This window comes from Hemitrygon akajei, chromosome 8, assembly GCF_048418815.1.
Source record: "Hemitrygon akajei chromosome 8, sHemAka1.3, whole genome shotgun sequence".
Classification (NCBI taxonomy): Eukaryota; Metazoa; Chordata; class Chondrichthyes; order Myliobatiformes; family Dasyatidae; genus Hemitrygon; species Hemitrygon akajei.
In genome coordinates this window covers 141295259-141323079 of record NC_133131.1, presented here as the reverse complement: position 1 = coordinate 141323079, position 27821 = coordinate 141295259, and the positions used below count along the sequence as shown (strand labels likewise).

Below are 27821 nucleotides of genomic sequence, written 5' to 3'. Positions count from 1 at the left end.
TGCAGTTTCTGTGCCGTGCAGTGATGTAGCATATTAAAATGCTCTTCACTGTGCACTTATAGAAGCATGTGAATACAGATGTGCAGAGTTTAGTGCTCTTCAACGTCCTCAGGAAGTAGAGACATCGGTGAACTTCCTTGATTGTGTAGGACATGTTCTGAGACTATGAGAAATTGTGTGAGATGTGTACTCCCAGGAGTTTGAAACTGCTGTGCCGCCAATATAAAGAGAGATGTGAGTGGTTGACAGTGAGGAAGAGGTTATTTGCCTGGCACCAGGCCTCGAGCTCTTCCACCTCCACTCTGTAGGCCATCTCATCATTTTGTCATTTAACAGCTGCTGCTTGGTTATTTCCTTTGCTTTCTCTTCAGTGGCAAATGCTTTTCACTAATGGCCACCTTCTTATTTTACTTATCCATACCTGTATGCAAAAGCACTAATGAAAGTGAGGTTTATGGACCACTGTAACTTGAAGTACAATGAAAATGCAATCCACACGATGGACACCTCTGCAACTGATCGTCCAAAGGTGCTAATGCATTGGAAACAAGCCATTCCAAATTCCCTTCATTAGTTTTCTTTATTCTCCATGCTCAGCAGCCTCCATTTTCCACTTCAGTTTTTCTTTTCACTGAGTGTGACAGATCAAATATGAATTCTTTACAATTTCTTGTTTTGTTATTATAACTTGAAATAAAATTAACAATTAAAATGTGTGCTGTCACGACTCCTTGTATTCTTTTAGAATGTTCCTTGATAGCTTATTTTCTTCCTTCCTCTTTGCTTTAACTTTTTTAACCATGTTCAAAATGCAGTGATTTTTGTCACTGATTGTTGGTACAAAATAAGCAGCAAGACAATTCAGAACTGTTTTGCTCACAGCAGTTTCAAGTATTCAGACTTGGAGATGCCAGAGATGGCTGGGAGTGAAAATGAAACTGTTTCACTATTTTAACAAGTTAGGAACTACAAAGAAAATGAAGGTATCGACAATCATCTTGAATGTCACAATTAAAATTTCACAACACATGCTGGTGATAATAAACCTGATTCTGATTCTGAAAATGAAGATTTGGAGGATGCAATCATCAAAAGGATTGTATGAAGGCAGTCCATGATCGATCAAAAGAACGTGGCAGCTTACAGTCAATGAATTCTTCCATCGATAACTATTAGGAGCCAATACACAGTTTTACAGTACTGTAGTAGTATTGGTAATGTTCTGATTTGTTCTGTACAGGTTGAGCACCCCTTATTTGAAATGCTTGGCAATTTCGGATTTTGGAATATTAGCATCTATATAATGAGATACCTTTGGAATGGACTCAAGTCGAAACACAAAATCCATTTACATTACATATACAGCTTATACGTATATCCTGAAGGTAATTTTATATACTATTTGATTAATTTTTTTTTGCATGAAACAATAATGTGCAGGTTGAATTATCGGAAAGGTAAACTATCACTACTTCGACTGTCCAGGTGGACTATCGGTGGCTGTTTGGCATCGCCATCATTTCTGACTCTGAATTTAAGCACTACCAGTAAGCAATCTGTCTTATAGTTGTTCATCACACATATGCACTGCAACCATTCAGTGTGTTAGACTTTCATCAGTGACAATCTTTGCAAACTCATCAGAGAATTTCTCTGCTGCTTCGTGATCAGCAGGCACTTTGTCACCATAAATCTTAAAAAATTTAACACCCTGCCTTTTCTTAAATTTCAGCAACCAAGCTGCTGAATATTCACAGTTACCTTCAATTTTCAATTCATCATGATAGATTTTTGCTTGTTTCATGATCAGCATATTGTTAAGTGGCATATGTTCACATTGGCGTTGACATATCCACTCTTTCAATATACATCGAGATCTTCATTATATGCTTTATGGAGTGTTTTTCTATTTTTCATTAACCTCTGTTCATTACGTTTGTGAAATCAGTTCTGAGAACTGCCTGTGATGCTCAGAGACCCACACATACCTGGGAACCTTCCCAGCACCTTGTCGATTTTCCAATTGTGATGTCATGTCAGCGCTCAAAAGAATTTCCAAAATTGGAGGTTTTCAGATTTTGGAATTTCGGATGAGGGATGTTCAACCTGTATTTCATTTAAATATATAATTTGTTACTTGGTTAAATGGTGGTTTGTCTTTTTTTGTACCGTTTTAACTACTTCTATGAAAGTTTGGCTAATTGGGGCAGCTATTTAATTGAGCTAAAATGTACTGGTCCCGATGTGACCCAGTTAATCGGATTCCACAGTACTTTGTTTACTATTTTGTAAATGAAGCTCAAATTTATTGTCATCAGGCTGTACATATAGATACAATAGACATTGCACATGGCATTATTTTAAGTATTCATATATTTTTAGTTGCTGGAAGTTCTTGTGCTTCTGAGGAGGTTATATTACCATTGAGCCACGTAATGAACCATCCAGCTACAGCTCCTATCAGACCAAGTTAGGGAATTGGAGCAGGAGCTGGATGAACTACGGATCATTCGGGAGGCAGAGATAGATAAGAGTTATCGGGAGGTAGTCACACTGAAAAGACAGGAGGTAGGCAAATGGGTGACAGTCAAGAGAGGCAGGGGGAGCAGACAGAGAGAGAAGAGCACCCCTGTGGCCGTTCCCATCAAAAATAAGTATACCGTTTTGGATACTGTTGGTGGGGATGACCTACCAGGAACAAGCTGCAGTGGTCCTGTCTCTGGTACTGAGGTTGGACCCTCGACTAGGAAGGGGAGGAGGGAAGAGAAGAGAGCGGTATTGATAGGGGATTCTATAGTCGGGGGCGGATAGGAGATTTTGTGGGGAAGATCGGGAGTCTCGGATGGTATGTTGCTTCCCTGGTGCCGGGGTCCGAGACATCTCAGATCAGGTGCAGGTTATTCTCGAGAGGGAGGGCAAGAATCCAGATGTTGTGGTCCATGTAGGGACCAATGACGTGGGTAGGATGAGTGAGGGGGTCCTGCGTAGGGAGTTTAGGGAGTTAGGTGCGAAGCTGAAGAGCAGGACCTCCAGGGTAACAATCTCAGGATTGCTACCTGTGCCACGTGCGAGTGAGGCAAGGAACAGAAAGATTATAAAGATTAATACGTGGCTGAGAGGATGGTGCAGGAGGGAGGGCTTCAGGTTTGTAGATAATTGGGCTTTGTTCCACGGAAGGTGGGATCTGTTCCGAAGGGACGGTTTACACCCAAACTGGAGCGGTAGGGAAGTTTGCTAGTGCTTCTTGGGGGGGGGTGGGTTTAAACTAAATTTGCAGGGGGCGGGGATCCAGAATGTGAGAGAGGATAGCGAGAGGAAGAATAAAGGACAGGTGGGGACTACTCGGTTCCGGAATATTAAGTGTGTAGTAGAGAAAGGTGAGGCGGAACAAGTGATAAGAAGGACACATGTACAGAGGGATGGTCTGATGGAACATGAAGTTAAATGTGTTGAAAGAATCAGTAAATTTAGGAAGGACAACAAAATTCTAGGGGCGTATAGCCCGATGGGAGTTCGGGGAGCTGGGTTAAGCACAATAGACAGCGATTCAAACAGAGAGAGGAGAAATGGGCTAAAAATTCTATTTCTGGATGCACGAAGTGTCAGAAATAAGGCAGATGAGCTTTAAGCTCAGGTGCGAATGGGTAACTATGATGATGTTGGGATAATGGAGACATGGCTGCAGGGAGATCAGACCTGGGAAATGAATGTACAAGGGTATACGTGCTATCGTAGTGACAGAAATGTGGGCAGAGGGGGTGGGGTGGCCCTGTTGGTGAGGAATGAGATTCAGTCCTTTGCAAGGGGGGACATAGGGTCAGGAGAAGTAGAGTCTGTGTGGATAGAACTGAGGAACAGTAAGGGCAAAAGGACCCAAATGGGTGTTGTCTACAGACCATCAAACAGTAGCATGGATATTGGGTGCAAGTTGAATAGGGGGTTAACATTGGCATGTGGCAAAGGTAATGTTGCAGTAGTTATGGGGGATTTCAACATGCAGGTGAACTGGGAGAATCAGGTTGGTGCTGGACCACAGGATAGGGAGTTTGTAGAGTGCCTACGGGATGCATTCTTGGAACAGTTTGTACGAGAGCCGACCAGGGACAAGACTATTCTGGATTTAGTGTTATGTAATGAACAGGATTTGATAAGCGATCTTGCAGTAAAGGAGCCATTAAAAGGTAGTGATCATAATATGATAAGTTTTTATCTGCAATTTGAGAAGGATAAGGGCAGCTCGGAGGTGTCAGTGTTGCAGTTGAACAGGGGAAACTATGGAGCCATGAGCTATGAAACAGAGAAATGGCAGAAGAATTTAATGAGTACTTTAGATCTGTTTTCACTAAGGAAGACACAAGCAATCTCCCAGATGTATGGATGGGCCAAGGACATAGGGTAACAGAGGAAATGAAACAGATTGACATTAGGAAGGAAACAGTGATGAGTAGACTGATGGGACTGAAGGCTGACAAATCCCCAAGTCCATATGGTCTGCATCCTAGGGTACTAAAGGAGGTGGCCCTGGAAATTGCGGATGCATTGGTAATCATTTTCCAATGTTCCTTAGATTCAGGATCAGTTCCTGAGGATTGGAGAATGGCTAATGTTATCCCACTTTTTAAGAAAGGAGGGAGGGAGAAAACAGAGAACTATCGACCTGTCAGCCTGACATCGGTTGTGGGGAAGATGCTAGAGTCCATTATTAAGGATGAAATAGTGGCATATCTAGATAGCAGTGATAGGATTGGGCCGAGCCAGCATGGATTTACCAAGGGTAAATCATGCTTGAGTAATCTGTTGGAGTTTTTCGAGGATGTAACCAGGAAGTTAGACGGGGGAGATCCAGTGGATGTAGTGTACCTCGATTTTCAGAAGGCATTTGATAAGGTCCCACATAGGAGATTGGTGGGTAAAATCAAAGCTCAGGGCATCGGGGGGAAGACATTGACATGGATAGAAAACTGGTTGGCAGATAGAAAGCAAAGGGTAGCGGTGAATGGGTGTTTCTCGGAATGGCAGGTGGTGACTAGTGGGGTGCCGCAGGGCTCGGTATTGGGACCACAGCTGTTTACAATTTACGTCAATGATTTAGATGAAGGCATTGAGAATAACATCAGCAAATTTGCTGATGACACTAAGCTGGGTGGCAGTGTGACATGTGATGAGGATGTTAGGAGAATTCAGGGTGACTTGGATAGGCTGGGTGAGTGGACAGATACTAGGCAGATGATGTTTAATGTGAATAAGTGTGAGGTTATCCACTTTGGGAGTAAGAACAGGAAGGCAGATTATTATCTGAACGGTGTAGAGTTAGGTAAGGGAGAAATACAAAGAGATCTAGGAGTCCTTGTTCATCAGTCACTGAAGGTGAATGAGCAAGTGCAGCAGGCAGTGAAGAAGGCTAATGGAATGTTGGTCTTTATTACAAAGGGAATTGAGTACAAGAGCAAGGAAATCCTCTTGTATTTGTACAGAGCCCTGGTGAAACCACACCTGGAGTATTGTGTACAGTTTTGGTCTCCAGGGTTAAGGAAGGGCATCCTGGCTGTAGAGGAAGTGCAGTGTAGATTCACGAGGTTAATTCCTGGGATGTCTGGACTGTCTTACGCAGAGAGGTTAGAGAGACTGGGCTTGTACATGCTGGAATTAAGGAGATTGAGAGGGGATCTGATTGCAACATATAAGATTATTAAGGGATTGGACAAGATAGAGGCTGGGAGTCCAATACCAGAGGGTATGGTTTGAGAATAAGGGGTAGGTCATTTAGGACAGAGTTAAGGAAAAACTTCTTCTCCCAGAGAGTTGTGGGGGTCTGGAATGCACTGCCTCGGAAGGCAGTGGAGGCCAATTCTCTGGATGCTTTCAAGAAGGAGTTAGCTAGGTATCTTATGGATAGGGGAATCAAGGGATATGGGGACAAGGCAGGAACCAGTTATTGATAGTAGATGATCAGCCATGATCTCAAAATGGCGGTGCAGGCTCAAAGGGGCGAATGGTCTACTTCTGCACCTATTGTCTATTGTCTATAAAGATGACTGGTCTATAGTTCTGCAGACCTATTTGAGATCTTTTCTTAAATTCAAGCATGCCAAGTTCTTTGTCTCTTACATGCTTTTTGTTTACCAGTTGATAGTGAACAAATGCTTGAAGAGATTTGGGATTGCTGTTGGGACAAGATGGAAAATTGCCTTTTTCAAAATTGCCTGTTGAAAAAAATCCAAATTTTTTTCAACAGAGATAACTTTTATCATCATCTAAATGCCTCAGTTCTCATATTCTTTTCTACTTTTTCCACAGCATTTGTTTTGAACAACCCAATGTAACACTTCCCATTTCTAACATCTTACCTCCTTGTGGGGACACAGAAGCTAGATATGATTCAAACCATTTAGTCAAAAATGTTCGTAGTGAGGATACAAGTTTTAGGAAGGATTTTCTGCCTCGAGCAAATGTTGATTTGAAAACATCTGGGTGATTTTTACAAAAAATGTTGGGGAGTGAGATTTGTATGGGTGGGAGAATGCATGTAAAATCGCTAAGTGTCTGTAGGAATTGTCAGCTGGGTTCTTGGTCCATTGCTTAATGTGAAACCATGAGTATGAATCTTTATATTAATGCCTACTTTTCTTTTGATGGTTCAGATAAAGAACATTGAACTGAGGAAGAAGATGCTTTTCCAAGTTTCTTGACCAACAGTTTCCTCAACTAAAATGGATTATGCAACACACACAAAATGCTGGTGGAACGCAGCATTAGAAAATGGATTATGCTGGTTTTGTTAACCTTTAGATGTGCTGGTGAAAGGAGCTGCAACAACCAGAGCAGGGCTACAAGTTGCTAGCAACAGCCATCAGTGTGTAGCTCCTAGCAGTCATGTTGAGGCTGCTATTCAGCTGCTGATGTTTGAAGATTTTTTCATGCAGAATAAGTGCTGCCTTTAATTCCTAATACTTTTAAGGTTTAACATTAAATTTGTCTTTAATTTTCAAAAAAAAAGTAAGGAACTTTTCTACCTTGAAGAGATGTTGGGTGTGAATTAAGTACCTTTTCCGCACATCTGACAATTAGATTTCCAGGAACATTTGAATAATTTGACCGTCAGTTCCATAGATTCTTTGGTTTGATGATTATTTTTGTGATGTTGCGGTGATTATTTCATAATGGCTAATTTTAACTTCTGCATCAGGTTAATTTCTAATTTTTAATCACAGGAACATGAATGCTTGAGAACAAAGCTTATAAAATATGCATTTCTCTTGCATTGCATTAAGCTGACACATCCAGGACCAAATAGCCTCCTTCCATGCAGTAATATTTCTGTGATTATTTGAAGAAACTTAAAGGAATAATCAGTATTAGTCAGGTAAATCAAAATAACTCATTGTGACATTCATCTTTCCATAGATGCACAAGGATCTTCATCGGGTTTGGCTGTGCAGAAGAGGACTTTACAGGCCAAGGGTCATTTCAGAACCATTGCTCCAAAAGTTAATCTCTCACCGGTAATGGCACCTGCTTCTTCTATTCTCTCTCCATCTGCTACCATCAATGGAATTTCTTCTGGATCCAAGACCTCATCCGATATTCAGTCCAATAAATGTCCACCAAAGCCCATTATCATGCCTGCTCGGAGCTATGCGCTGATGCCCATTGTGGGTAAAGAAGGAACATACTCACTGGTTGCGTTGTCACAAGTTGCTGCAGCTCCCTCACAAGCATCTTTAAAAGTTGACAAGACAACTGTAACCTGCACTGGTCAGCCGCAAGTTTCTAAAGGATGCAGGTCTTCGGTAGTATTTGGGCAGACAACACCTCAGGCTGCTGCTACTGAGAAGTTACCAATACCACGGTATCAGTCCCTCTGGACCAAACCAGCCACAAAGCAATGCCGAGTCTCAAAACTAGCAGTGGTAAAGCCTAGTAATCTTCATTGTCTATCGAAAGTGACGTCAGTACAGGTGCAACCAACTCCAGTACCTGGGCACTCACAAATTAATCCAAGTGTCGAAGCACCTAAGACAGGATTGTTGACTGAAGGTGAGAAAACAGCTATTGCAACAGCTGATAGCACAGTTTCTGCCACATTACCCCGAGATGCCGATGTGACAGTTGGACACTCAATCACCTCCAAGACTGACAATCCGAAAAGCAGTGAAATCAGCCAAACAGTATCTCGTACTGTTTCAACCAGCATGAACAGATCCATGCTGAACACTGCGATATTTAAAGATTCTTTTAAATCAAAGCCAGATTTGTTGAAAGCAGCATGTAGCCTTTCATCTTGGTCTGTTGTCCAATCAGACCAACAATCCCCTGTTATCTCAAAGCAAAATCAATCTGTTGGTTCTTTGCCAATGATGCAGTTTGGAAATTCTGTTCAGTTTATTGCACCTTCTCCTGCTCCAAAAGGCAAAGTTCCCATTTTACCCTACTCACAAGTAAAACGCACCATCTTTCTTAATCCCAAACAAAATCAAGCTCCTGTGGCATCATCTCCTCAATTCATGTCTAGAGTTCACTCAGCAAATTCAGGAAATGATCAGTCTACTGATGTGCCTAAAAATATTTGTGTGGTTTCTGACTTTCACAGGGTGGGTACTCAGAAACCACGTAGTCAGCTGACATTTATACCAGCAGAAAGAGTTAGTCCACATACTTCAAAAAAGGTGATTATAAATAGATTAAAGAGGCCAAGTAGCAATATACTCAAGCACAGATTAGCAAGGAAAAGAAAAGTTACAGACAATGTGGTTATATGTAAAACAAAAAGGTTTCAGACCTGTGATCTGAGCAAAGTGCAGGAAGAAAAGGAGAAGACAAAATGTGTTTCTTTTCAGGAATGTGGCACTTACAAAGTTAAAGAAGAAAATATAAAAACAATGACAAATAAAAATTCAGATAAAACAGCAGCTGTGTTGAAAAAGTTTTGTAACATCATGCCAAAACCTGTGGCTGCTATGCAAGCTGTAGCCCCGTTGGCATTCTCAGGAGGAATTGTTGCAGTGCAGAACCATGACAGTTTAAAATCAGGGGCAGCACCAAGCAGTACAACAATAAGTAAGATTGGTAATTTTGTGCAAGCTGCCAACACGTCTATCTACTGCAGAAATCCACCTGAGCACTTGGATGAACAAGCATACAAATGCAACGTTTGTAATCGAGCATTTCAGTTTAAACATCATCTTCAAGATCATTTGAATATTCACTCCAAAACCAGGCCTTATTGCTGTAGAATTTGCCACAAGGCCTACAGTCACTCAGGCAGCCTGAGCACTCATATGAAACGATGTCACGGTGAAGTACGACGGAAAAAGCTAATGTGCTGCGAGTTTTGTGCAAAGCTTTTTGGAAATATTGGAGTTTACTTTTTTCACCTGAAGGAGATCCACAAGGTCTTAATCAGTGATGAGCCTTCCAACAATTTGCTTATGCAAAATAAGAACAACCGAAGTGGAAAGTCAGAGCAGATGGAAACCATGTGTTGTTTGCCTCCATCAGACAGGTAATATAGAAGTCGATTGATGATTAAGTGTGTTTCTGTGGCAGTATTGCAATCATAGGACATAGGACACTACAGCACAGAAACAGGCCTTTTGGCACATCTAGTTAGTGCCAAACCATTAATCTGACTAGTCCCAATGACAGGCACCTGGACCATAGCCCTCAATGCTCCTGCCATCCATGTAGCTATTCAAATTTGTCTTGAATATTGTAATCAACCCCACAATTACCTTTTGCACTGGCAGCACGTTCCACACAGTCACTACCCTTAAAAATATAGCGAGAGTTTAAGATCTTGTGTCTCAGTAAGATCTAGAAAAACTCGTCTATACATTTATTTTTAGTATGCTTTAGTAGGCTGTAATGATGTTTTCACAGGTCTCTGTAAAAAACAAAACTCCTCAGACATCTGCAGCTCATTCAGAACACTGCTGCTAGAGTCCTCACTAAGACCAAGAAAGTAGAGCACATCACTTCAGTTCTCAGATCACTACACTGGCTTCCTGTCCATCAGAGAACTGAATTTAAAATATTACTGCTGGTTTATAAGGCACTGAATGGTCCAGGGCCAAGATATATCTCCAATCTCTTGCTGCATTATGAACCTTATCGAGCACTCAGGTCGTCTGGGGTGGGTCTGCTTCCCGTCCACAGGGTCAAAATTAAACAAGGCAAAGCAGCTTTTAGTTATTATGCTCCACATATCTGGAATAACCTATCAGATGATCTGAAGTCTGCCCAACTTTAAGCTCCTTTAAATTGAGGTTTAAAACTTTTCTTTTCACTGCAGCTTTTAATTAGAATCTTCTGCACTGTAACTTTTATTTCTTTATTTTTATGTGTGATCTTATTCTCTTTATATTGTCTGACATTTGATGTTTGATTTTTATATCTTGTTTTATGGAAAACACTTTGAACTGCCTTGTGTTTGAAAAGTGCTATACAAATAAGCTTGTCTTGCCCTCAGAGTGAGGGAAGTTCCCTCTCATGGTCTCTAAACATTTCACCTTTCTCCCATAGCCCATGACCCTCTGGTGGCAGTCTAGTTGGGAAACTATGTACCGATTAAGGAAACTTTCATAGAACATAGAAATCAACAGCACATTACAGGCTCTTTGGTCCACAATGTTGTGTCGACCATATAACCTACACTAGAAACTGCCTACAATTACCCTACTGCATAGCCCTCTATTTTTCTAAGCTCCATGTACCTATCTAAGAGTCTCTTAAAAGACCCTATTGAATCTACCTCCACCACTGTCACCAGCAGTGCATTCCACACACACACCACTCTCTGTGTGCAAAACTTACCCCTGACATCCTCTCTGTACCTACTTGCAAGCATCTTAAAACTTTGATCCCTTGTGTTAGCCATTTCAGCCCTGGGGAAAAAAAGCCTCTGGCTATCCACAGGATCAATGCCTCTCATCATCTTAAACACCTCGATCAGGTCACCCCTTATCCTCCGTCGCTCCAAGGAGAAAAGACCAGGTTCACTCAACCTATTCTCATAAGGCATGCTCTCTAATCCTGGCAACATCCTTGTAAATCTCCTCTGCGCTCCTTCTGTAGTACCCACATCTTTCATATGGTCCATATGGTGGCCATGAGGTCACCAGAACTGAACCCGGTACTCCATGTGGGGTCTGACCAACGTCTTGTATAGCTGTAAGACCTTGAACTCAATCCCACACATGTCTCCTGAACACATTTGACAAACTCTGTCTCATCCATCCCTTTTGCATTACAAGAGTGGAACTGTGAAGTGCAAAATCTTATTTAATTAAATGATTCCGGAGAGAGCTGCAGGTGATTTCTATTCTTCACTGAGGTGCACTGTTTTTAAGATAAAAAATACATTCTACCAAAGATCAATAGAGTAGTTCAGTGTTGCAGAACTATTTAATGTTGAGCTTCATTCAACAATGATTATGCAGATTCATTTAAATGTTGATATGACTGAGTAAGATTTGTATACCACAGTTCCTGAGGAGAGTTCAGATTGTGTAGAGGCAAAGTGAGTTTAATAGAAGCAAGAGGGACTGTTGGCACATATTGCGTGCCACAGTTTCTGAGGAGGTATCGGACTGCGTACAGGGAGGGAGCGTTTGAAAGAAGTGAGTGGAGGCAGTTGGGACTTTTTGCTTGTCACAGTCCCCAAGGAGACATTGGGGTGTATGGGTTGTCCAGGGAAGGGAAGCATCTCTGTTGAAGGGGCCTGTCATGTCCATTGTGGGGCAGCTCACTCACCTCTGGTCCTCACCAGACACTTGGCTCTCAGTTGTGGTTCCAAATAGCTGTTTGCATGCAATAGTGGCCACACTCTGGTACACTGCTTTGACAGGCGTGCCAAACAAGGCGAGGGTTGCTGGCGACCTCATACCCCAGTGAGATGGGGATATACCTGACCTAGCATGCAAAGTCAGTTTTGGCAGACTGGGCAGATGTGGTCTACAGGGAGATCCAACAGTCAGGAAGGCAGTACTGTGACACTCTGTGGAGAGCCAGGGGCATGAACAGGCACAGAATTCATCCACTGCAGCAACCATAGAGCCCAGTTTGTGAGGCTTGTTCGTACCACTGGACCTGGATGACTTCTGAGGTTGAGAGAGTGGAACTGCCCCGGTGCAACAGCTTTTCCACTTTAAAAACTCACCCACACAGGGTTTCTGTCATCGTCAGACATGAGGGACAACCGCCATGCAGAAACAGATTAATCACACTTCAAACAATTCAAAACTTTTCCCACTGCCTCAGTCTCTTCCCACAGTCCTTTCTTTTTCATTACTTTAAACACTTAACCAATTTTCCCAGACATTGTACAAGGCATTCATTAAATCAAGCATCACAATGTTGATAATGCAAAAAGAAATGTGTGCTCACTATCTTAGAGACATGTTATACCATAAGAGCGTAAGACATAGGTGCAGAATTAGGCCATTTGGCCTGTCAAGTTTTTCACCATTCCAGCATGGCTGATTTATTATCCCTATCAACTCTTCTCTTGCCTTCTCCCCATAATCTTTGATACCCTTACTAATCAAAAACTTTTAAATATTCCCAAAGACTTGGCCTCTACAATTGTCTTTGGCAAACGATTCCACAGAATCTCTGATGAAAGAAATTCCTCCTCATGTCTGTTCTAAAGGATTGTTCCTCTATAATGAGGCTGTACCATCTGGTCCTATACTCCCCCACTATTGTAAATATCATCTCTACATCCACTTTAGCTAGATCTTTCAATATTCGATAGGTTTCAGTGTGATCTCCATCCCCTCCCCTTTAATCTAAGCTCCAGCAAGTGTAGGCCCAAAGCCATCAAAAGATTTCTGGAAGGTACATTGTTTCCCAGGTGCCAGGGTCTGGAATATAGAGTCATTGAGAAGTACAGCATAGAAACAACCCCTTTGGCCCATCTAGTCCATGCCAAAACCATTTAAACTGCCTACTCCCATCAGCCTGCACCGGGACCATAGACCTCCTTATCCCTACTATCCATGTTCCTATCCAAACTTCTTTTAAAAGTTAAAATTGAGCTCGCGTGCACCACTTGTGCAGGCAGCTCATTCCACACTCTCACGACCTGCTGAGTGAAGAAGCTTCCCCTCGTGTTCCCCTTAAACCTTTCACCTTTCACCCTTAACCCCTGACCTTTGCTTGTAGTCCCACCCAACATCTGTAGAAAAAAGCCTATCTATACCCCTCAGACCGTATATGCCGATCCCCCATTTGCAAAGTTAAAGAAGTGCCTTTTTCATGTTACCTTTGTATAAGCCGACCTCTTTTGTACAGGTTTTTGATTTAACCAGAAAAGATCACAAGATCTCACATGGCGGTACTCAGCTTTGCTGGATCCGGAACCGGGAAAGTTTGTGAACCAGTACCTGCTGAGAAAACAGGCCTACACATTGTAGAGTGTTGTAAGCGAATTCTTAATAAATAAATCAGGGAGGGAAATATTGGATTAGGTCTCCAATGGTAAAGAATCCTCAGAATTGTAACCCTCGTGAAACCATTTAGCGCCCATCGTAATCTCGTTAAAACATAACACGGGGTGGTGGGATCAGTATGTGTACTCGGTATTGAGTTTGCGACCGCCATGTACGAAAGATTAAAATGAATGCGATACGATGCTGGCTTCAAGCTGAAGGTTGTTGATTTTTCTAAAGGAATGAATAATTCTGCAGCTGCTAAGAAGTTTAGTGTAAACGAGAGAGAGTGAGAGATTGGAGAAAGGCGGCGGACACGCTGAGGGAAATGCCAAAGACAAAGTGTGCAAACTGCGGGAAAACATGCCAGTGGCCAGAACTGGTAGAAAAAGTTTTAGAGTGGGTGAATTACCAACGATCATCCGGATACATTGTTACCAGAGAATTGATTTGAGTTCAAGCGTTGAAATGGGCTGAAAAATACCATGAGGTCAGCAAAAATTTCAAAGCTACGCGAAGTTGGTGCACCCAATTTATGAATAGACATGATCTTGGATTGAAACAAAAAACAAAGATTGCTCAGAAAATTCTCACAGGGTGTTGTTTACGTTCAAGAATGCTGCTGGATGGACGAAATGGGTTGCTTGAAGTGGGTTAAAGAGGTGTGGTGTCGACGTCCCGAAGGTTTCGGGAAAGAAAAGTCGCTACTTGTCTGGGACGTCTTCAAAGCACACTTGTCAGGTGAGACAAAAGCAGCATTGAAAGCTGAAAATACGGACATTGCAGCCATCTTCGGTGGTTTGATCTCCGTGCTCCAGCCACTAGATGTGAGTTTAAACAAATCATTCAAGTAATTCATGGACGACAGTGAAACGAATTTAACTCAAGAACAGCCAATAAATACGACCTGTCTTCCGTGTATTCATTTTTCCAAAGTTGGCACCCTGTGTATAAGCCGACCCCCTAATTTTAGGACCAAAATTTAGGGCCAAATTCTCGGCGTATACACTGGAATTTACGGTAATATTATATACCTCTTTCAAATCACCTCTCAATCTTCTACGTAAGGAATACAGTCATAACCTATTCAATCTTTCCTTATAACTTAGGTTCCCCGACCCGACAACATTCTCGTAAATTTTCTCTGCACTCTTTTCAACCTTGTTTACTTCTTTCCTGCAGGTAGGTGACCAAAACCGCACACAATACTCCAAATTAGACCTCACCAACGTCTTGTACAACTTCAACATAATTTCAACACTCTCCTGTACTCAATACAATGACTTATGAAGACCAACTTGCCAGAAGCTTTCTGTACTGCCCTATCTACCTATGACTCCACTTTCAATGAATTAATTAATCACTTGTGTTCTCAGAACCCTTTGTTCTACCACATTCCCCAGTGACCTACCACTCACTGTGTAAGATCTACCCTGGTTGGTCCCACTGAAAAGAAAAACCTCACACTTGTCTGCATTAAATTCTATCTGCCATTTTTCCAGCTGATGCAAATTCCTCTGCAAGCCATGATAGCCTTCCTTACTGTCCACTACACCCCCAATCTTGGTGTCATATGCAAAGTTAACCACTTTATCTTCCAGATCTTTGATATAGATGACAGAAAACAAAGGGCCCAGTACTGTGGTTCACCACTGGTCATATGCCTCCAGTCAACCTTCTACTAACATGCTTTGGCTTCTCCCACAAAGCAGTTTAAAGGCAATTTAAATTGGTTTTATACAGACTGGATGGGCTAAAGGGCCTGTTTCTGTGCTGACGTTTTCTATGACAGTCTCTAAATTGTGCTGGTTGAGTTTCTCTTTGAGCTTCAGAGATTGTACTGAACTGCTATAAAAGTTCTGTCGGTAATTTTAGCAATACTTAGAGAAAAGTTATAATGTATAATTTGTATTACTGCAGTTATGAAGCATGTTTTTGGAAAAGTGTGAACTAAAAGTGTTTTGGTGCATTAATAGGAATAACATCCAGTGCTCTGGAAAATTTGCCAGTCTGGCAAGTTTGGATTGAAAGGCTGTACTGAAGGGACGTGGCCTTGTGTGTTATGGGCTGCAAGTCTACATTTGTATGGATTGTGTTACATATTTTAAAAATTATTACTTCTGAATTTTGAATTGTAGATGCTGTGGCAGATGACTTCTCCAAATGGTGTGGCATTGAATCACATAGATGAAAAGAGTCATAGGTTGAGTTTCTAATGAATTGCCTAGTTTTGACTCAAGCAGCGGTGAAAGTTGTTCACTGGAAAGTGCACACGTGGGTGTTAAATGCATAATTTTATTCACCAAAAAGACCCTGCTTAAATTAGCTTATCCTCCCATATCTCTTCAGCATAGATAATATCATTGATAAAAATGAGCTGCAGGTTTTGAAAATTGGGATGTTATTGTTTGTCCAGGAAGGTAATTATTGTAAAGATATGTCTTAGTGTCGAAACAGGATGTGGGTTTGAGATGCAGGTTGCCTGCAGTAGAAGTTCTTAAGCACACCAAGCTATTTCTGAAGTCTCAGTGGAGATGGAATATTTCCCAACTGAGCTGGAAAGAAATTTTGAAGGTGAATCATCTTGATCATTGAGTGTGCTCTTTGATCTCATAAATAGAAAACTTGAGAAATACTGACTTTTAACTTCATTAGTTTAAGAAAATGATGTCACAATTGGTTATCTGATTACTTACTGCTCTTTAGACTTCTTTCATTTCTGAGTATATTGCTGGGCACTGGACAGAAAAGGGGATGTCACATGAAGAGATTAATGGTGAAAGCCCACCAAGGGAAAAATAGCAGTCTTTTAAGTGTGATTTTTAACACACTTAATTTGAGGAGGTTACCCGGAAAGTTGATGAAAGTAAAGCAGTGGCTCTTTTCTACATGGACTTCATCAAGGCATTTGACAAACTCCTTGACTGCTCCTTTCAATGGATGCTGCCCGACCTGCTGAGTTCATCCAGCTTTTTTGTACGTCTTGATTTGACCACAGCAACTGCATTGCACTTTGTATCTCCTGCATATGAGGCTGGTCAAGAAATTTTAGTCACTTGACTTTCAGGATGAGGTAGTAAATTGGATTTGATAGTTGTCTGTATTAACAATCCAGATGACAATGTAGTAAACCATTTAATCAAATTTGTGAAAGATAGCAAGTTTGGGGGTGTAGTAGATAGTGATGAAGGTTATCAAAGCTTGCAGCATGATCTTGACCTGCTGGAAAAATGGTAGATGAAATTTAATACAGGCAAATGTAAGGTGTTGCACTTTGAGAGGTCAAAACTGGGTAGGATTTGCACAGTGAACAGTAGGGATCTGAGGAGTATAGTAGAGCAGAGGGATTCTGGAAGTATAGATCTGTAGTTCCTTGAAAGTGGCTTCACAGTAGATAGGTCGGTAAAGCATCTTTTAACATTTTGGTCTTCATGTATCAAACAATTGAGTTCAGGAATTCGTTTTTTTGTTGATGTTGTATGAGATGTTGGTGGGACCAAATGTGGAGATTGCATCTAGTTCTAGTCACCTACCTACAGGAAAGATATCAATAAGGTTGAAAGAGGACAGAGAAAATTTACAAGGATGTTGCTGGGACTTGACGATCTGACTTGTAGGGAAAGGTTGAATAGGCTAGGACTTTATTCTTCACTCAGTGGTGCAAGTATGGAATGAGCTGCTAGAGGAAGTGATGGATGCAGGTTCAATGTCAACATTTAAGAGATGTTTAGATATGTACATGAGGGCATGGTGGGCTATGGTCCAGATGCAGGTCGATGGAACCAGGCAGAACAACAATTCAGTATGGACTAGATGGGCTTGAGGGCCTGTTTCTATGCTGTAATGATCTGATTTTACATGACTAGTTTAAGCCCAGAGAATCTGCAATCTGCCAGCCCTTTCCCTACTTTTAGAATCTGGAGAATTAGTAGCTGAAGGAGATATTTGCCAGCAGAGGCAGTGAGATAAGATGAGACACCAAGCTAACAGAGTAAGCAAATGGATAAAAGAAGCAACTCTGTTCATGTAGGATTCATCATAAAGGGGTCTTGAAAATAAAGAATTATATCTTTGAATAAAATGTGTGACAGGATAGTGCTATTTGATTGGTAAGTTGAGCTGGGGCCCTTTATATGAATGTCCTTTGTTATAAATTGGCTTCAAATAGTTGTTCATTTGTGGTTACTAAATGTGTGAACAAAATATAACCATAAAATCCAACTCTGACCTTTTGGTATCATTTCAAAGAACATGTTTGGTCTTAAGTAAGATAGTAAATTAATACTTCAAATTCAGGAGTGTAGATTTAATTACAATCATATAGGTTCTTCTTAGGAATCTTTTTGATGTGGCTTCTACACAAAAAACTCAGGTTATCACTATCTGCATGTTTTGCAAGTTTCCCTGCTTTGTATTTGCCGTAACTGGGGGTGCCACATTGAGTCATAAAAGGACAAAACTCTTGTGTGAAAGTTTACTGTTTTTGCCAGCAATACCCTAAATCTTGTGTAAATTCAACTTCAAATTCAAGTTTATTGTTATTCAACTGTATACATGTATACAGCTAAACAAAACAATATTTGTCTGGGACCAAGGTGCAAAACACAGTACAAGTATCCCATATAGCAATAAAATAATAACAATAATTGACAAAAGTGTAGATATCATATAGTTAAATATACAACTATATAATGCTAAGGTCTGTCATAAAAAAAATGTACTGGGTGGTAGCAGGGTGTTCAAAAGTCTCATAGCATGTGGGAGGAAGCTGTTACCCAGCCTGTCAGTCCTTGTCTTTGACTCTAATAGCTTGACAGAAGGAGGTCTAAGAGATTATGGAGAGCACTGCTATATGTCCTGGACAGTGGGGGGTTGGGGGGTGGAGGAGACAGACCCTCATCATTCTCTCAACAGTCCTCACAATCCGTCTAATAAGTGTTTATTTTTGATGGGTAAGATGTTGACTGCTGACAGCTATTCCATCAGGAGAATCGCAACCAAGTCTGGTGTCATTTTTATTTGACAGAACATTTTCTAGATATATTCACCGGGTAATGATATTTATGGATGCTATATTGACTGTTCCTTACATTTTCCTGGGAGCAAATGTCTATTTTAAACACCCTCAGTTTCAGTTGACAAAAACTGGTGACATAATTTACTTATTGGAGAAAGTAAATAGAAAGGAAATCATACTTATTTTGATCCTTAATTATAAAACTTTTCCATTGACTGAACGTATTATGGCCTAAATGTTCATCTGACCAGTTAGAACAAGTAGGAATTTTATTTGTACTTCTCACATTAGTTTCATCCAAGAATTCATGTTGATTTGTAATTCTTCAAAGAGAGACACCTAAAGTCTGCCTGCTTCATTAAGAAGTATCTGTAGCAGTTCAAGAAAGCATCTTACCACCACCTTCTTAACCAGGAATGGGCATTTAAAATCTGGCTCAGCCAGTGAAGCCCAGTGATTATATTAAAGAAAGATATTAGGAGCATCAGTGCCAAACTAAACCTCGCATTTTTATAATTTGAAGGAAATACCTTGTGTCTTGAGATGAATAATATAGTCTGTTAATATGAGGAGAATTGTAAAGTTTTAGCAAACTTTTTCTGCTTGTCAACATAATATAGTCTTACTAATGACTAGATTCATCTATGTTTTTTTAACTCCAGTTATTTGATATTGGAGATCATCCATGACAGAATGGTACACATTCAATTGTACCTCCATTCCATGTATTTCAGCATTGTTGAGAAACTGATCAACAAAGAAAGGAGAAATATGAAGTATTTTCATTTTGTAGTGATTCAAACAGCATTGTTTGGCCCAGAGGGATTTAGGCATGTGTTATCTTGGCTCTGCAGAGAGTTGAAAAATGTACTCATTTTAAGTCATGGAAATATAGCCTCCTCTACTGCCATGTTGAGGTCACTTTCAGGTTGGAGGAGCTACACTCATTCCTTCTGGGTAACCTCCAACCTTGACACCATGAACATCGATTTCTCCTCTCCCCCTCCCCCTCTCTCTCTTTTTCCATTCTCCTCTATGGCTCTTCCCCCCTTGCCCCTTCTCTTCTCACCTGCCTGTCACCTCCCTCTGGTGCCCCGCCTCCTTTCCTTTTTCCATGATCCACTTGCCTATCTTATTCCTCCTCCTTTAGCCCTTTACATCTTCCACCTATCACCTCCCAGCTTCTCACTTCCTAGCCCCCTCTCACACGTTCTCACCCACCCACCTTCCTCCTCACCTTACTTTACCTAACACTTGCCCACTTGTATTGCTTCACCTCCTCCCACCGTCATATTCTGGCTTCTTCACTCCTTCCTTTCCAGTCCTGATGAAAGGATTTGGCCTGAAACATTGACTCTTTATTTCTCTCCATTGCTGCTGCCTGATCTGCTGAGTTCCTCCAGCATTTTATGTGTGTTGCTCTGCATTTCCAGCATCTGCAGAATCTCTTGTGTTTAAAATAGGAGTATTTGTGGTATTTGCACCTTTAGCCTACTCCACCATTCAGATTGATCTATATTGGGTCATTATCTGTATTAACCCTGTTTTCCCCATTCTTTCCCCTCATACCAATGATGTTTATGGGATTTAAAAAATATATCTATTTTGTTGACTGCAGCTCTGTGGTAGTAAATTACTCAGGTTCACTGCCCTCTGATTGAAGATATTTCTTCTCTTAGTGCTGAATCTCTTGACTTATAATCTAAGATTGCAAGTCCCTTCCTTTCAAAAAGAAAGTCTTTTCAAAATAAAGCCATCTCACAAGCATAAAAAAATTAACAGATCTTACAGTAACAATAATCTAATCTTGTTATGTGGCAGATTTTTCAGATGTGGAATTAGGTTTTTTAAAACTTTGCTCACATTAGACTTTGGCATTGGTTTTGTATGGCTGCCAAGTGGAAGCTCTTAACTCCAGTTGTATGACTCCACTTTTTAAACTTCTACATTTTCTCTGCTTGGTTGACAAAAGCAGCATCCATAATCTGTAAGTCTAAAGGGGGTTTATCTAAAAATCCCATTTTGGGATCTGTCCAAGATCAAACTCTACCAAAACATGGTGAAGCCGTGCCTCATGAAAATAAACATACATGCCACAGCTGGGGAGATGTGGTCACTGTGAATTTTGAGAAGAAGCTAAAATCAGATGTATCAGTAAGGAATCACAGAGGCATGAGAGAGAAGTTAGCCAGAATTGATTGGGGAAAAGAACACTGGCAGGGATGATGGCAGAGCAGCAATCGCTGGAATTTCTGGAAGCAATTTGGAAGGCACAGGATTTCCATCCCAAAGAGGAAGAAGTATTCAAAAGGAAAGATGACACAACCATAGCTAACAAAAGAAGCCAAAGCCAACATAAAAGCAAAAGAGAGGGCACATAATAAAGCAAAAAATTAGTGAGAAGTTAGAGAATTGGGAAGCATTCAAATACCAACAGAAGGTAATTTAAAAAAAATCATTAAGAAAGTAAAGATGGAATATGAAAGTAAGCTAGCCAATGATATTAAACAGGTTACCAAAAGTTTCTAAAGAAAGTGTAAAAGAAAGGCAAGTGTAGATATCGGACCACTGGAAAACGATGCTGAAGAGGTAATAATGGGGGACAAAAAAATGGCGGATGAACTGGATAAGTATTTTGCATCAGTGTTCACAGTAGAAGATAGTAGCAGTATGGTGGAAGTTCCAGGTGTGGGTCATGAAGTGTGTGAAATTAACATTGCTAGGGAGAAGTTTCTTGGGAAACAAAGTACTGAAGGTAGATAAGTCACCTGGACCAGATGGTGTACACTCCAGGGTTCTGAAAGAGGGTGCTGAAGATATTGTGGAAGCATTTGTAATGATAATTCAAGAATCACCGGAGTTTGAAATGGTTCTGGCAGACTGGAAAATTGCAAATGTCACTCCACTCATCAAGAAGGGAGGGAGGGGTTAAGGGGAGGGGGGATGGGTAATATACATTTTTTTTCATATACTTTTATTCTGTAATTACTTGAAAACACAATAAAAAAAGTTTAATAACAAAAAAAAAGGGAGTGAGGCAGAAGAAAGGAAATTATAGGCCAGTTAGTCTGACCTCAGTGGCTGGGAAGATGTAGAAGACAATTGTTAAGGATGTGGTTTTGGGGTACTTGGAGGCACATGGTGAAATAGGCAATAGTCAGCAAGGTTTCCTCAAGGGAAGATCTTGCCTGACAAATCTGTTGGAATTCTTTAAAGCAATAACAAGCAGAAAATTGGTTGATGTTGTGTATTTGGATTTTCAGAAGACCTTTGACAAGGTGTTAAAGGCTTAACACCTTTAATGAGAGGCTGCTTAAAAAGCTACAGATCCATGATAATTGCAGGGAAGATTATAGCATGGATAAAATAGTGGCTGATTGACAGGAAGCAAAGAGTGGGAATAAAGGGAGCTTTTTCTGGTTGGCTGCCAGTGACTAGTGGTGTTCCACAGGGGTTTGTGTTGGGACCGATTGTTTTTACATTATGTATAAATGATTTGGATGATGGAATTGATGGCTTTGTTGCAAAGTTTGCAGACTATACGAAAATGGGTGGAGCGGCAGGTAATTTTGAGGAAGTAGAGAGGCTACAGACAGACTTGGATTAGGGGAATGGGCAAAGAAATGGCAGATGGAGTACAATGTTGGTAAGTATATTGTCATGCACTTTGGTAGAAGAAATGAAAGGGTTGACCTTTTTCTAAATAGAGAGAAAGTACAAAAAACTGAGGCACAAAGGAACTTGGGAGTCCTTGTGCAGGATTCCCAAAAGGTTAATTTGCAGGTTGAGTCTGTGGTGAGGAAGGCAAATGCAATGTTAACATTCATTTCAAGAGGACTAGAATATAAAAGCAAAGATGTAATGTTGATACTTTATGATACACCAGTGAGGCCTCACTGGAGTATTGTGAGCAGTTTTGGAATTTGCAAAAACTGGAGAGGGTTCAGAGGAGGTTCATGAAAATAATTCCAGGTTTGAACAGCTTGTCATATGAAGAGAGATGGCTCTAGGCTTGTATTCACTGGAATTTGGAAGAATGAGGGTGACCTAATTGAAACCTATCGAATGGTGAAAGCCTTGATTGAGTGAATGTGGAGAAGGTGTTTCCTATGGTGGGAGAGTCGAAGACCAGAAGATAACAGTCGCAAAATAGAGGCGACCTTTTAGAATGGAGATGAGGAGGAATTTCCTTAGCTAGAGAGTAGTAAATCTGTGAAGTTCTTTGCCACAAGCAACTGTGGAGGCCAAGTTACTGGATATATTTAAGGCAGAGGTTGATAAATTGTTGATTGGTTGGGGCATGAAGAGATATGGGAAGAAGGCAGGAGACTGGGGCTGAGAGGAAAAGTGGATCAGCCATGATGAAAAGGTGGAGCAGACTTGATGGGCCAAATGGCCTGATTCTTCTCCCATGTCTTATGAATCCCATATGGGAGAAAATATTCTCAAACTGAGTGCACCCTAATGACCCAATCCTGCATATGTTTACATCATCCTATTTTAAATGATCCATGAGGAAGAATACTGGACCTCTAATTTAAGAATCAAGCAAAAGTAAGAGTAGGCCCTGTGGCCCATTGAATCTGTTCTGTCTTTCAGTAACCATCTGCGTATCAAGTTGATTTCCTGTCCAGTGCAATTTATTCTAATTTCCTTGAAGTATAAATCATCTGGGTCTTAAATATGCTCAGTGACTAATGAGTCAAGCATTCTAAGGTTGAGCATCCCAAATATTTGAAAACCATTGCTCTCAGAAATCTCACTTTACTCTTGCTTTAATTTGTGTGGTATTAAGAGTTACTAATTAGACATCTTTTAGCTGTTATTGTTTCCTAATAACAATATAGTTTCCTCAATATTGAGTTAAAGCCTTAGTTGAAAGCGTCGTCTTTTAGTATGAAGCTGAAAGAGATTACAAATGCTCCAATCTGGAACATAATGCTGGAACAACTCAGCAGGTGAAGCAGCTTGCAGTCTTGATCTGAAACAGTGATCTACTCTTTTTGCCTCCATAGATGCTGCTTGACCCACTGAGTTCTTCCAGTATCCTGTTTACAGGTCGAAAAAAATTAGTAACTCCACCAAGAACAGACAGACAGACATATTTTATTGATCCTGAGGGAAATTGGGTTTCATTACAGCCGCACCAACCAAGAATAGTGAAGAAATATAGCAATATAAAACCATAAATAATTAAATAATAATAAGTTAATCATGCCCAGTGGAAATAAGTCTAGGACCAGCCTATTGGCTCAGGGTGTCTGACACTCCTAGGGAAGAGTTGTAAAGTTTGATGGCTACAGGTAAGAATGACTTCCTGTAACGCTCAGTGTGACATCTCGGTGGAATGAGTCTCTGGTTGAATGTACTCCTGTGCCTAACCAGTACATTATGGAGTGGATGGGAGTCATTGCCCAAGATGGCATGCAACTTGGACAGCATCCTCTTTTCAGACACCACCGTCAGAGAGTCCAGTTCCACCCCCACAACATCACTGGCCTTACGAATGAGTTTGTTGATTCTGTTGGTGCCTGCTGCCCCAGCACACAACAGCAAACATGATAGCACTGGCCACCACAGCCTCGTAGAACATCCTCAGCATCGTCCAGCAGATGTTAAAGGACCTCAGTCTCCTCAGGAAGCAGAGACGGCTCTGACCCTTCTTGTAGACAGCCTCAGTGTTCTTTGACCAGTCCAGTTTATTGTCCATTCGTATCCCCAGGTATTTGTAATCCTCCACCATGTCCACACTGACCCCTTGGATGGAAACAGGGGTCACCAGTGCCTTAGCCCTCCTCAGGTCCACCACCAGCTCCTTAGTCTTTTTCATATTAAGCTGCAGATGATTCTGCTCGCACCATGTGACAAAGTTTCCCACCGTAGCCCTGTACTCGGCCTCATCTCCCCTGTTGATGCATTCAACTATGGCAGAATCATCAGAAAACTTCTGAAGATGGCAAGACTCTGTGTTGTAGTTGAAGTCCAAGGTGTAGATGGTGAAGAGAAAGGGAGACAGGACAGTCCCCTGTGGAGCCCCAGTGCTGCTGACCACTCTCTCTGACACACAGTGTTGCAAGCACACGTACTGTGGTCTGCCAGTCAGGTAATCAATAATCCATGACACCAGGGAAGCATCCACCTGCATCACTGTCAGCTTCTCACCCAGCAGAGCAGGGCGGATAGTGTTGAACGCACTGGAGAAGTCAAAAAACGTGACCCTCACAGTGCTCGCCAGCTTGTCCAGGTGGGTGTAGACACAGTTCAGCAGGTAGACGATGGCATCCTCAACTCCTAGTCGGGGCTGATAGGCGAATTGGAGGGGGTCTAAGTGTGGCCTAACCATAGGCCGGAGCTGCTCTAGAACAAGTCTGTCCAGGGTCTTCATGATGTGGGAGGTCAATGCCACCGGTCTGTAGTCATTGGAGCCATTGGGGTGTGGCGTCTTCGGTACAGAGACGAGGCAGGAAGTCTTCCACAGCACAGGAACCCTCTGGAGACTCAGGCTCAGGTTGAAGACATGGTGAAGTACTCCACATAGCTGGGGGGCACAGGCTTTGAGCACCCTGAGGCTGACACCATCCGGGCCTGCAGCCTTGCTTGGGTGGAGACGTTTCAGCTGTCTCCTCACCTGTTCAGCTGTGAAGCCCCCCGTGGTGGTTTCAGGTGGGGGAGGGGTGTAGTCACGAGAGCAGGGTGGGGGGCTGTGAGGAGGGGTAAGAGGGGAGAGTGGAGTATGTGTTGGTTGTAGAATTGTAGAGTGAATTGGAGTAGGTAGGATAATACCTTGAGCATTATGATATTGAGTTGTACATACATTTACCATGTAGTTCTAGACCCACAATCCACCATGTAACAATGAAATAAGTGTCTCCGAACGGCAGAGAGGTAATTTCAAGATATTGTTCTTGATGGTTTCTTGCAAAGCGAAAGAAGCCAGAAAAGAAGGGGGAACAGAGAGGAGGACAAGCTAGAAGGTGATAGGTGAAGCTAGGTGGGTGGGGAAGGGGGGCAATGAAGTAAGAATCTAGGAGGTGATGTGGAAAAGGCAAAGGGCTGGAGAAGTAATCTGATAGAAAAGGAGAGTGGATCATGAGAGAAAGGTAAGTGGGGAGGGGGGTGGGAGACTTGGAGGAGGTAATAAGCAAATAAGGAGAAGAGATGAGAGGCCAGAGCAGGGAAATGAAGAAGAGGGAAGGGGGAGTGGGAAAAACTATCAAAAGTTGGAGAAATTGATGTTCACGCCATCAGGTTGGAGGTTACCTAGATGGAATATGAGATACTCCTGAGAGCGGCCTCATCGTGGCAAAAGAGGAGACAAGTGGACTGAGATGCTGGAACAGGAATGGGGATAGCAAGTGAAATGGTTGGGCTCCGGAAATTCCACATTTTGTGGATGGAGCTGAGGTGCTTGACAAAGCGGTCTCCCATCACACGTCAGGACTCACCAATGTAGATGAGGTGACACCGAGTGCACCTGACCCAGTAGATGACACCAACAGATTTGCATGTGAAGCGTTGCCTCATCTGGAAGGACGGTTTGGAGTCCTGAATAGAGTTGAGTTAGGGGGAAAATGGGCAGGTGTGCAGCATTTTTTTAAATAAATTTTTTAAAAATGAATTTTCAAATAGGTTACAGAAGGAAAAAAAAATGATAAAAAGATTTTATCAACCCTTACCCCCTCCCTTTAACCCTATATATTTTATATATAGTACCTATATATTTAATCCTATCTTTTGTAAATAAGGGTGCCAAATTTTCAGAAATATTTCATATTTATCTCTTAAATTATAAGTAATTTTTTCAAGTGGAATGCAGCTAAAAATTTCATTCTTCCAACGATCTATACTTAAGTATGAATCCGATTTCCAAGTAACTGCAATAGCCTTTTTGGCTACTGCCAATGCAATTTTTATGAATTCTTTCTGATATTTATTCAATTTGAATTTCGGTTTTATCCCTTTAATATTGCCTAGTAAAAATAATGTTGGATTATGTGGAAATTGTGTGCCAATAAAATTCTTAAATTTGTCCAAAAAGGTTGAATTTTAAAAGAAGACCAAGTAGAATGTAATAAAATTTCTTGATTACATCGGAAACATTGATCAGATAATTTGGGGTTTAATTTATTTATTTTTTGTGGTGTAATATATAATTGATGTAAAAAATTATATTGCACTAATCTTAACCGGACATTTGTTGTATTTGTCATACTGTCAAGACATAGTCTTGACCAACTTGTTTCTTCAATTTTAATATTCAAATCAGTTTCCCATTTTTGTCTTGACTTATGAATTCCTTGTTTAATTGTCTGTTTTTGAATCAAACTATACATACAAGAAATAGATTTTAAAATTTTTCCTTTTTGAATTAAAGTTTCTATTTCATTAGGTTTCGGCAATAACATTGTTTGACCCAATTTGTCTCTTAAATAAGCCCTTAATTGGAAATAACAAAAAAGAGTGTTGTTTGATATTTTGTATTTATTCTTTAATTGATCAAATGACATTAATATACCTCCTTCAAAACAATCTCCTATATATCTAATCCCTTTTTAAAACCAATTGTATAAAAGTTGGTTATCCATTGTAAAAGGAATAAGTTTATTTTGAATTAAAGATCTCTTTGCTAATAAAGATTTCTTTATCTCATCATCAACATTTATCTTATCCCATAAATCAATCAAATGTTTTAATATAGGAGATACTTTTTTTTCCCGTATCCATTTAGATTCCCACTTATATATAAAATCTTCTGGTATATTTTCTCCCATTTTATCTAATTCTATTCTAATCCATGCTGGTTTATCTTCATCAAAAAAAGATGTAATAAATCTAAGTTGATTTGCTTTATAATAATTCTTAAAGTTTGGAAGTTGTAACCCTCCTAGGTCAAATTTCCATGTCAATTTTCCAACAATATTCTTGACATCTTACCTTTCCAAAGGAACTTCCTCATACGTTTATTTAATCTTGAAAAAACTTCTGCGGTAATTGTATTGGTAGTATTTGGAATAAATATTGTAATCTAGGGAATATATTCATTTTTACAGCATTTACTGTGCCTACTAATGTTATTGGTAACATCATCTGTTTATCAAGATCTTCTTGAATTTTTTTCAATAATGGTAAATAATTTAATTTATATGAATTCTTTATATCATTATCAACTCTTATACCTAAATATTTTATACCATTTATCGGCCATCTAAATTAAGCTATTAGTCGACATTGACTGTAATCTCCTTTAGTAAGGGGTAGAATTTCACTTTTATCCCAATTTATTTTGTAGCCTGATATTTTCCCATATTCTTCCAATCTAGAAGATAATTTACTCAGCGAATACAATGGGTTTGTTAAATAAAGCAAAACATCGT

General features: G+C 40.7%; 1 protein-coding gene across 8 annotated transcripts in view; it reads left to right on the top strand.

The window, feature by feature from the left end:
- The window catches only part of znf438 (zinc finger protein 438), a 263069-nt gene that overhangs the window by 210763 nt on the left and 24485 nt on the right, over window positions 1-27821 (top strand). For 7 of the 8 annotated variants that reach the window (XR_012100042.1, XM_073054776.1, XM_073054775.1 and 4 more), the window contains one exon: window positions 7405-9502. Coding sequence is in view for 7 of the 8 variants with exons in the window: in XM_073054776.1 (XP_072910877.1) it covers window positions 7405-9502 (2098 nt within the window). In the remaining variant the exon portion in view is untranslated. Of the gene's footprint in view, window positions 1-1240; window positions 1386-7404; window positions 9503-27821 lie in introns of all 8 variants that reach the window. The other variant, XM_073054779.1, reaches the window with a different exon arrangement.